This window comes from Pagrus pagrus (genome assembly GCF_965226575.1).
Source record: "Pagrus pagrus genome assembly, chromosome: 8".
NCBI classification, from domain to species: domain Eukaryota; kingdom Metazoa; phylum Chordata; class Actinopteri; order Spariformes; family Sparidae; genus Pagrus; species Pagrus pagrus.
The window spans coordinates 19,116,002-19,127,611 of record NC_140192.1 but is presented as its reverse complement, the minus strand read 5'-3'; the positions used below and the strand labels follow the sequence as shown (position 1 = coordinate 19,127,611).

The window sequence follows — 11,610 nt, the reverse complement described above, 5'->3', positions numbered from 1 at the left end:
GTCACTGGCTTTGCAGCCTTTTCGCCGGTAAACCCATCACCATCTTCTCCATCTCTCCAAATGTTCATTTAATTTTTCTAGGTTAAATAGCAAGTAAACTAGTCAGCTAGCACGTTGAGCATCTCAAAAACGTAATGGCAGATGTTGAGATGGGTGTTACATGCATTTACATGCTAAATGTCCTCATTTGATTATCATTTTCACAGCAAGAAGGGCTGCCTTTATATCATTTGGACTTTTTATATGTGAATAAATCAACAGGACAACTGAAAGGGCATTTGTTCACATTACCAACACACATATTTGTGATTAATAGGTAGCAGACTTATTAAACACATTTTCGCTCAGTTCCTCTCCTCGCAGAGTGTGGCTTCAGCGTGCGCCAAGACATTATGTTCCCTCTGATTACAGATCTGGTGAGTACATGCCTGTAGATATTCCCGGCTGTCTTGCAGCAGCACTATAGGTGCACACAGTCCCATCCAGCCTGTGTCCTCCCACTGAATATGTTCAAGTGGCTTACGTTGAAACACTGAGTGGGTAGAGTAAGGTGCAGCTGGCAGTGACCCAGGTTAATATGGTTAAAACACTTGAGTGCCAGTGTCTGCAGGCACCGAGGCATGCAGGGTGCTGAATACAGAAAAGAGAACAGAAGTCTTGGGAGAGTCCTATAGAGGAGTGCGGTGGGGGCAGTGATGCTGGAGCTGCTGCTGTATAAGCATCTGTGCTGAGGCCTGCACGGTGGCTGAGGTGGCTGGAACAGTGATTTCCCCACAGTCTGTCTGTTTCTGCAGACCTTGAATTAAATCAGCACCTTTTGTAATGGGACTCGTGTGCAGCAGGAATCCTAATTAAACACTGCATACAAAGCCTTTTATTTTAAATGTAAATGTCACACGGAGCTGAGAAGCACAAGAGAGGAAGCGCAGGGGGCCGATGATAGGAAAGTGTACTGTATCATCACATTTAACCACATTTTGGGCTGCGGGGACTTCTATATAGAACACCACCGAACCTCTCAGTCCTCTTCAGTTAAGTTTGTGTCTTGAGAGAAATGATGAGGTCACGCTCAACAGCACAGTGCACCACTTCTCCTCCAACTCTCAAAGTGATTTCCGAGAGGATTAAAACTAAAAGCTCTTGAATCTGCTCTCAGAAAACCCTGAATTGATTTCATCTTGAAGACACGTAGCATGAGGGCATTTATAAAAAGAGGCATGAGAACACTCACAGGACACATGTTCCTACCACGTCCTCCTCCTCCTCTGAGGAGGCGCAACGCTGCGGTCTATAAAGATTTTTTACAGTTACAGGGTGCCATCTGATGATGGTGGAGAGGCAAACAAACTGGAGAGTGTAAATCTGAGGTCCTCTGGCGGGTATGAAGTGGGATCAAAGTGCTTTGGGAAGCCTGTGCCACGTCTGGGTTTGCTTAATCAAGTGAGAGTACACAGAGAGACTGAATCCCTCTGTACGTGATTTACTCCAGCTATATATCATTTTTGGAGCTGGAGATGAGGAGCTCGCAGTGACAGGAAGGAGGCTTGAAGGAGATCTGAACTGGCTGCTGATGGCTGGAATCACTACCCCGTGCTGTGCACCGCCCCTCTCTCCTCACTTGTGGAGATCAGCCATCAAGAGTGGGCTGCAGTGGCAGGTTGGATGAAAGTTGGAAAACTGGAACAGAAAAGATGTGACGTATATGATTAAGACTTCTGTTTGTTAGCTCTCATGTGATGGAGGTTGAGACTCCATCCGAGCGTGTGATTCCTGAAGGGATGATCACAGTCCTGGGGTTGACCATGCATGTAGGCAGGGGGCAGTTGCATAACAGTCAAATTAAAAAAAACAACCCTATATGCATCGTGGATGTGGAGCTGTGAGGCTTGAGGCTGGCGGTGGCATCAGAGGTGAGATGGAAACTGTTAACCTTCGCACCACGGATCAGGAAAAAAAAGAGAGGAAGAGAGAGAGAAATCTGCAAACGCGTTTGTTTTTCACAGTCCACTAACTGATACGTGGAGAAAAGCTGCTCCACCGAGCGGAAGCATCCGTGCTGTTTATTTATTTTTTATTTTTTTACACTGCCAGACCAACACGACTCGTGAATATTCATGATTGTGCCTCCAAACGTCAGGACGCAGCGGCGGCTCTTCCTCCCCGACAGAGAGCGAGAGAGAGAGTGAGGCTGAGGGGGAGGAGGAGGAGGAGGAGGAGGAGGAGGAGAGAGACAGCATGCCAGAGTCCGGCTGCATCTCTCGCACTGCATGTGAGGGCGAATCTGCTCTCAGCTCTGCCTGCTCTGCGCCGGAGACACACGGGGGACGACAATGGACTGACGGGAGACACAAACACGGAGGGAGACAGAGAGAGAGCGAGAGAGAGAAAGAGAGAGAGAGAGAGAGAAGAGGAGGAGGAAGAGGAGGGAGGGAGGGAGGAAGAGAGAGAGAGAGGGAGAGAGAGAGAGAGAGAGAGAGAAACGCCGCCTTGTTTATGAAGCATGCACATATTTTCTGGACATAAGCTCCTCGGGTTTTCGCAGAGCGGGACGCATCGTCCGGAGAGGGGGGTGTCACAGCGGAGGAGGATGCTCCGACACGGCCGGTTATCGCACAGCATCTCCCGGTAAGATGGACGAGACGCACCGGGGCTGAAGGAAGCGGCGACTTATCACGTTTGCGGGAGGAGAGATGTTTCGCAGCTGGCTTCTTCTTCTGCTTCTTCTTCTTCTTCTTCTTCACGGGGGGATGCACGTCTCCCCTGGCGTCACATCCCGCTTGTAATATGTAGCTCGATCGCATGCAGCTGTTTCTCTCGTGGAAAAAAACAAAAAAGAAAAGCGTCGCTCTCCGGCTGCGAGCCGAGCCGAGCGCCGCGTCCGCCCGCAACCTTTCCCCCACCTTGAACCTCCATGTGACGGGGAGGGGGTGCGAAGAAGTGAGCGCTGTCCGTGGTGCTGAACGGATCCGGGGCTTCTTCTTCTTCTTCCTCTTCTTCTTCTTTTATTTTTTTTTCTTTACGAGTTGACCTTCCTCTGGAATAACGCACAGTACGGTGGCAAAGCAGGCCACCACACCGCACGGCTGCTGGGCTTGACTGAGTCAGCCAGACGACAGTCTTCTTTCATGGCTGTGGCACGCAAAATCAAAACTTTGCTGACCGTCAACATCCTGGTGTTCGTGGGGATTATCCTGTTCTCGGTGTACTGCAGGATCCAGGACCGATCCGAGGAGCTCATCCAGATAGGGCGTATTTCTGACCAGAGGCTGCGAGCCAGGAATGGCAAAGTTTCCAACTTGGTGGACAGGCAGTCTATTCTCCAGAGGCTGGAGAGGCTGGAGGATGTGGTCTACAACCAGCTGAACGGTAGGAAAACGACTCGGTTATTAACTGTAAAGAGGTCACCATCATCGTCATAATGAGGCACCTCGTGGACTGAGGCGGAGAGGACAGTCCTGGTGCAGTGTGGAGCACTCTGTGTGCCAAAAACTTAAAACGATGCGCAGGCTTCAGTGAGGCTCGTGCATGTTTAGCGCATTTTGCACATGAGACAAGGTGAAGCTCTGACTCTGCCTGTAGAAGCCAATGAACTAGGCTGATGTACCGTTTGCATTGACAGACTTTTACTGGGCCGTAACTTTAACAGCCCATCAGACTGTGTGCCACCCCCTCCTCCCCTCCATCAGCCCATAATTGACTCGTTGTAAACTTCACATAAACTTATGTATTGATGTCTGTGGATCTGCACGCAGTCCCGCTCAGAGGAAGTCTGTCTCTCCGCCTGGCAGCTCATTTCACCGGAGGCACCGCCGGCTCGCTGCTCAAACATATCAGATTTAACAAGCTGTCGGAGTTTTGAAGGAGAGTCTGGCTCTATGGCGGACTGACAGACTTGTATTTCATTACATGGCCATTAGTCTGTGCGGCGGGCTTTTCTTTTTTTGTTTTTTTCGGTCTCCTGGGCAGAGCAGAAATCTTTAAAATCAACTTACGCACGGCTCTGTCTTCCTCGTGCTCTGATCTCCTGTGGGGAATCAAACACAATCACAGCTGATGTTAAAGATGCAACTTGGCGTTTCTGGCACAGACTGATCTGGAAACAGGACAGGTTGCAAAACACAAGCCAGATAACCAGATAAAGAAGCAAACCAACTTTTAATTTATATGTATTTGTTGTATCAACCAGGCAAAGTTAGTGGTGTTTGTTTTAATAATGATAATTCCAGTTGCAACTTTTCACTTATATAGCCTACTCATTTGATGAGTCACTCTGTGCAAACATGACAGTGTCCCAGAGAGTTATTATCAAACTAGTTCAATTTGTCTTAAAGGTGCGGATTGTAGTTTCGGGGGAGACATTTTAATCAGAAGAGAAAGATCTCCATTGACTAAATAAACAACATAAATAAACAAACTTTGTTTTCATGACTGAATAATCAGAACATACAAACTGACCTTAAAGGACAACACAATTTAATACTGTTTATATGTGGCGGACCCTGCCAACTTTGTAGAGTCTGAGAACAGCTTGTTTATTCACTTATGGAAAAGATAAATATTTCTTTCCCTCTTTAATATTGTAAATATTCAAATGCTGGGTTTGAATTTGTTCTCCAAAACCACATAGTGCCCTTATCCTTTTAAAGGATAAGTTCACCCAAAAATGAAAATTCAGTCAGTATCTACTCACCCCCATGTCAATGAAAAACCTGGGAGATGTTTCGTAGTCCACAGTAACATTTCTGGGGCTTTGCAGCAAAACAACGTTGCATCATTCCCTTAAACAACTAAAGTAGATGGAGACTCCTTTTAAAAGGTAAACAAACAATAAAAAAAAAGAAATTAAGGCTCCATCCAGCTTATCCGGCTTAATCCAAGCCTCAGGATGCCCAGATATCCCAAATTGATTTGAGAGGCAGCTACAAATCTGTTGTAGCCGCTAAGCTAAAAGCGTTAGCAGGCAGCCCTGTGGGTGCAGGAGCTCGACAGCACGTCAAAGGTGTAATACCGTCAATCAGTTTGGGATCTTGGGGGTTTCCAGAGGCTTGGATTTCTCTACAGAACCATGTTATGTTTTCTTTGGTTGTGTTTTTCACGTTTTAAAACAAGTCCCCATCTACTTCAGTTGTTGATGAGAATGCTGGACGGCTGTTTTACTGTTTTGAGGACGATGTAACTTCACACAGCTCTCCATCAGCATTCCGGTGATTAAACCACGACTGAATTTTTTTATGACCTTTTCCTTTAATCAACTAATCACTCACTAATCTTTTTTTTCTACCACACTCTACTATTTCCTGCTCAGTTTCTGTCAGGTTAAAGACTCAAAAAATAATGAACAAGACAATAAAAATAGATGTTGGATAGTTTCCCACTGACTCCTGCGCAGGTCACTGCTGCAGTAAAATAAACACATTTCTTGAAGTTAGTGCATTTCTTGGGCTGACCACTGCCTATTCAGATAAACAGAGGCTAAGTGGGATCACCACCACAGTTTTCTCACAATACTGTGTTTTTTCTCTGGTCGCACTCTCCGGCGTTGTAAGAGGATGCTGCAGAAATGTTTTACCACCTTGAAGGGCAAACAAATCCAAGTGCATCTGCAAGGACTTGATGGGCTTGATTAATTGCAGTGACTTGCAAAAGTAATTGCTAAATTTGTTCCTCTTGAAAATAGATCCACAAAAAACCCCCAAAATATTTTCTTGCTCAAAGTCAGGTTTGTAATAAAACTCCTCACCCGCAGGCGTTTCAGCTGACTCAAAATATTCCAGCCTATTCAGTCGACAGTAATGAGGGACGTGTTTTGAGTCAGTGATGTTTCATCTAAATCAAAAAGGTTTGGACACAAGCTGAGTAACGAGAAATCAGCATGCTGGAATGTTACTGCTTAGCAAGTTGTTACTGAATGATTTCTAATCTATCAGTAAAGTCACTTTCTATTTACTAGCTTACTGTTCTCTCCTCGGAAACAGTGACTTTTATCATCTGTGGAAACGACACGCTGCTACAGCTCAGGCTCAAAGGGGACGGCAGGTTCTGCTGGTGTTGTTGTGTTTCATGCGGGTCACCAGTAGAGGTCACAGGTAGCTTAATGCCCCTTTAGCTACAATTCAGACCCATGAAAGCTGATTAATTCAAGAGCATACAGACAATAAATAGAAAGTACACAGAGGAAGTCAGCGTTCCCCTTTAGTTGTTGAAGATACAGTTACGTGTTCTAACTGATTCCGATGTTGAAATGATCCAGAAAACGTGGCTTGACAGTAGTTAAGGACATTTCACAGCTTCATATCCCGAAACAGCTGCAACTGTGGACTTTTTCCTGCATGATCTTGTTATTATGCCTGAGCTTCGGCAGCTATTTGAGGGTCACTCTGTCACTTTGAGTTATGCTTGGCATCTGGCAACCAGCCAGCAGGCATTGCCTCTCAAAAATTACAATGCATCCTCTCAGTCACTTAGCTTTTTATAGAGACAATGCAACTAAGCCAGTCAACCCCACAGCGTGACTGCTGCGGGACAGAAACACACTGTGTCTGTGAAAAATACACAAAGAGAGACTTATCTACTTCTTGAACATGTGTGCGTGAGATTATACGACGGGGGTGGGACACTGTATATAAATGATATCAGTTTTGAGTGGGTGGAACATGAATGTGAGGTTTTTCATTTGGAGGAGTGCAGTGGTGGACAAAGTGCACAGTTTGAGTCAAAGTCAAATGTGACTCCGAATGGAAGCTGCTCAGTCAGATTTTCTCTTTGAAATACTTAAATTGGCCATAGGCAAATTTTTTTTTGCATTCCTAAGTAATTACTGACTGCACAATATAACTGCTATAGAAAAAATGACACCATCCGCATATAGATTGTTTCCCTGTAAACCTCGTTTTAATTGTGTTATTGGGCCTGCCATGTGGCTGAATTTTTCCTGGAAAAAATGAAGGTCGAATTATGGCACAAAGGAAGCGCGTCTGCCATGAAGCAACCAAAAAGGATGGGCATTCACTCAGTGGGGACCGCCAGTGTTGTGTCACACTCTGTTCCCCCTCTGATATGTGTTTCCTCTTACCACCGGGACTTGAGACGGTTCAAAACAGGCATTATTTTTACTAGATCAGTAAGTAACAAGCTCTGCCTACTTATTAGCGCAACCATTTTACTTGCTTTGACAGTAGCCAGGTCATTAGCAGTATCCATTTTGCTAGCACTATCTTGGTGCCAACAGTACTAAAAGTCGTGTTTATCTGCATTCAAGGTGCAATATGTAAGAACTGGCCACCTGTCAAATTGATACTCCAACAACTAGGGGGCAGCATATTACCAAAGAAAACTATAACTACCGCTAGGGTAGGAGCACTTCCTGGAAACAAATTCAGTTTTTTAGAAGTGCTTTTTGGATTGGTACACATGTAGATTTAAAAATCGTGAGAAAACTCAAAGGCCCTCACTTGAAAATATTAAAATGCCTTTATTTTCATGGCATGGTCATGTTAGACCTTCAAAACAAACTGGGACGCATTCCGGCATCAAGCCGTCTCAGAGGGCACACATTGTCGAAATGGGTTGGACTCCCTGATGAAGGCTTGATGCTGAAATGTGTCAGAGTTTGTTTTTAAGGCCTAACCTGACTATGATATGGAACTTTCTTCATTTGAAAAATCGTAAACATGGACTTCGGATATGGCCTTGTGTGATCTGGTGGTGAGGAGTCATCGTCTTTATCTGCTGTAGCCATCATTACACTGCCAAATTCAAATTTAAGTGCATGGAGTTGCATTTTACGTCACTAGCTTTGTGTCAGTGAACGTTACATCAGCGTCATTAATGAATTCTCAGAACTGACAGAACTGGACACAATTCATGCACGTCTGTCACAAGTGGAGAGAGTAATAGTTGACGATGGACTCGAGAGGAACAAGCAATGAACTAAGTGCAAAGCTGGCACAGTTGCCTGCCTTTCAGCAAACAGAGAATACAAGAGAATAAAAACATCTTGAAACTAGGTAGGAGTCTAAAATTAATTAAATAAGTCAGATAAAGTCAGTAATTATAATTATTTCACTTGGTGTCGGACTGTTGCACTGAATTTCAAATTGAGCCTCACACAGCAAATTCCTCCAATTTACACTTCCCAAACAAACTCCACATATCTCTTTCAATGCTGTCCAAGTGTGAGACAGAATAAGGAATCATTCGCAGTTTCGTATTTTTTCTTTGACAGCGGCAATATGTAGCAAGGAGGGCACACAGGCTGGAAACGTTCACTGGCTGTCACAATCCCTCCATGATTTGTCTTGAGCTCTTTAATGGCATACTTAATCATGTCCTCATATCCCAGGTCACTGCCCCTTTTTCTAAATCGTGCACAGACCACAAATTGTATTCTGTGGCCATTGGGAATAACTATGGTGAGAGGAGGACTCGGCGCGCCAATAACTATTACCATGTCCAGCAGCGATATGAAGTAATTGCCCATTCCCTCTGTTGTTTATTGCCTACCAATGGCATGCCGTGGGAGCTGCAGCGAGGTCCAATTAGATTTGAAGGACATAAACAAGTCGCAGAATTCTTTTTTATGGTCGTCTGATGGATGGCCACCAGACTCCCAGCAAGCAAACAATGGTCAAGCTTTATCAGCAGCCCGTTCTGCGCAGAAATGAGCAACATGAGGGTTATCAGCAGCACTGCTGTGCTGTGGATGCCACCGTCTTTGGCTAATCAGATGAGGGGGTTTTAAGCCTGTTAACAAGCTTATAAAGCAGCATTTTGACCTTAAGTACTGCATTAGAACCAGAAAATACCTCCCCGACAGTACTTACCTGCTGAAACCCTGCGAGTGTGGCTGAATGATTTCAATACACAAACAAGATTAGCTGCCTTTGTTTAGAAAGAGATAGAAATTCATATTTTTAACACTTGTTTGAGTGAAAAGGATTCTAAAGTTCAATATTGAAATGAAAATAAATTAAATTACTCTGTTAATATCCAACATAATGTGTTAATATCCAATTAGTGCAGAGAAAACATGATTCATTAAATCAATGCTATATATGCGCAAGGCTATCTCCCCCATTCAGCTACTGCTGCTACATCTTTGAAGCTTTCTGTTGACACAGGATTTATAATGTAGTGTACAATAATAACAGTGGCAGATTTACCACTCAAAATTCTTAGACATTTTTAAAAATAATTCAGGCTTTGAACCCTCAATTTTGCTGTTTTTGAAGCTAGCTAGCTAATTAAGCTGACATTAGCACCACCAGTCAGTTGAAAAGCCCATCTTATATGACTAAATAGAAAATATTAGTGTGAAAAGAAAAAGAATAAAAGGCCTTACTGACATTCACGTAGGAGACCTGGAAATAAAGAAACAAAATGGTTCATGTGTCGCAGTGTAGAGCTACAATCCTTGTATGAATGTAACACTGGTCGGCTGTTTTATCTTACACTGTTTGTTTTTTGAATCATATGTTTTCATGTCATACGAGAGTAAAAGCTTTAGCATGATAGCTGAACAGTGTATGAGGTAAACGTCATAATGTATTGGGAACAAGTTCGGCTAGTTAGCCAGGCATGCTAACCAGTCGATATGGCAGGCGAGAATGGCCGGGGTTGTATTTTTTTTTTTTTTTGTCGTAAAAAGTTCATACGGTTTTGTTGTGATGGATTATCTCAGCATCTCAATAAATTGGGCTTTTGTTTTGTGGACATAGCGAGAAGATGAATTAAATTCATCATGAGAAAACAAGCTTTGTTATTTTTCGAGATAAAAATAATTGGCTTGTGATCTCGAGATAAGGGCATTAAAAATAATTGTACGCTGTTTGTTCTCAGCTTCCATACTTGTTTTTTTTAAGTCCTTGCCCTTTCACTCTTACTGCAGGTCCAACATGTGAGTTATCTACAGCTTGACAGACGTGCCGGATGTTTTTGTGGAAGAGTGTAGCAAACGGTCAACCGCAAGACTTGGATATGTAAAAGCAGACTGGTTTAATAAATAAAAGATAAACATCTAGTAATTAAAAACAAAACAAAAGCATAATTTTCATTCTGATGGTCTTAAGGTCAAACTTAATTTGAATTACACTCAGATGAAACTACCTGTTTTTCTTTTCATTGCCTCTCTTTCTTCTGCTGTTCTGTGACTGGAAGCAGCTAAAAATAAGCCTCCTGAAAAACAGACGTTATTATTATTATTATTATTGTTAACAAATGAATGTGCTACTCCTCTGACCGGCTGGATGTGTCATTGTTGGAGCTCAGCTGTTGTCCCTCAGCTCACAGTCCTACTGAGTCCCTTGTCATCAGCCATGCATGTCACTCCCGGCCTTCTCCTGGTGCGTAGGTGCTGATGGGATGGCAGCCTCACGGGCCCAGCTGCAGCACTAGATATGCTTCTTATCTGTAATGCCCAATTATGGCAAAGAAACCAACGCTGTTTATATGCTAAGCCTGCTGGGGCAAAGACTTGATGAGAAATAAGAAATGTCACACTCTCTCTCTTCCACACTGACACACACTTGATGCTCTGACTGTATCTTAATGATACACATCGCGGCGCGCCTGTATGTTGTTGTGCGGTGTGTAATGGCGGCGGCTGCAGGGACGCCACATCACAGCTCGGTGAGGCCTGATGAAATGAAATATATTCCAATAATGATATGGAGATGAGGCTCTGGCCGACAGTTTCAGAAACAGATAAGAATCAATTCTGCTCAGCCTTGAGGAATCATGATAATGAATTCAGCTGCTAACCTGACAATCAGCAGTCAGCCACAGACAATAATGGCTATTTCACATGGAGTGAACATTCCTCTTATTTACACGGTTGGCCTCGAGTCATGCAGCCATTTCATTACTAACATTTAATTTTGACATCCGCTGAAGGAGGGACATATAGGCCAGTCTGCCAGACTGGATAATTAATTGTTTAATTGGATATTCATTGCCTCTCTGCCTCCCTATTTGATTTGTTTTGTTTTCCTTTATGAGAATTCTACAATGAGATGTTTACAATCAATACTAAAGATGTAACCAAATAGAATTACAGTATTTAGATATAAACAGACAAAGACATACCAGAATCTGTGCAGTGATATTTTTTTCTGCTAAATTGACACCCCTTTAGATTGACCTTCAGCTATAATCACCTCCATCATGGAGGGTATGTTTTGTCCGTTTGTCAGCTGGTTGGTTTGTCAGCAAGATTACACAAAAACTCCTGAACACAGCCCAGAACAGACCCCACTAACTTCCGGTGCAGATCCGGATAAAGGGACAGATCCAGGAATCGTTTCTCGCGTACTTTAACATTGTGAGAAAGGGCATTTTCAACATTTGTGTTAATTTCTCAGGGAATAATGTATGGATCTTGATGAAAGAAATCTGCCGTGATCTTCCTTCATGGTCATCAGATTCAGACTTGCTGTTTAATGCAGCGTGACTTTAATGCAGATTTGCTGAAATGTAAACAAATATAGACAATTTGCATGATATACAGCTGTGTATAAAACAATGAGAATCACGTCTTCAAAGATTTGTTTCACATTGTGGGATAAAGCCTGACTGATGCTGAGCAGGTTGTTATAAACCTGTTGATGCAATATT

At 43.4% G+C, this 11,610-nt stretch overlaps 1 protein-coding gene across 1 annotated transcript in view; it reads left to right on the top strand.

Annotated features, from left to right (window-relative positions):
* The first annotated feature begins 2,456 nt into the window (after positions 1–2,456).
* The window catches only part of galnt9 (polypeptide N-acetylgalactosaminyltransferase 9), a 93,268-nt gene continuing 84,114 nt past the window's right edge, over positions 2,457–11,610 (top strand). Inside the window, exon 1 of the mRNA XM_084358852.1 lies at positions 2,457–3,366. Within this exon, the coding sequence (XP_084214978.1) occupies positions 3,126–3,366 (241 nt within the window). The 5' untranslated portion in view covers positions 2,457–3,125. The remainder of the gene's footprint in view (positions 3,367–11,610) is intronic.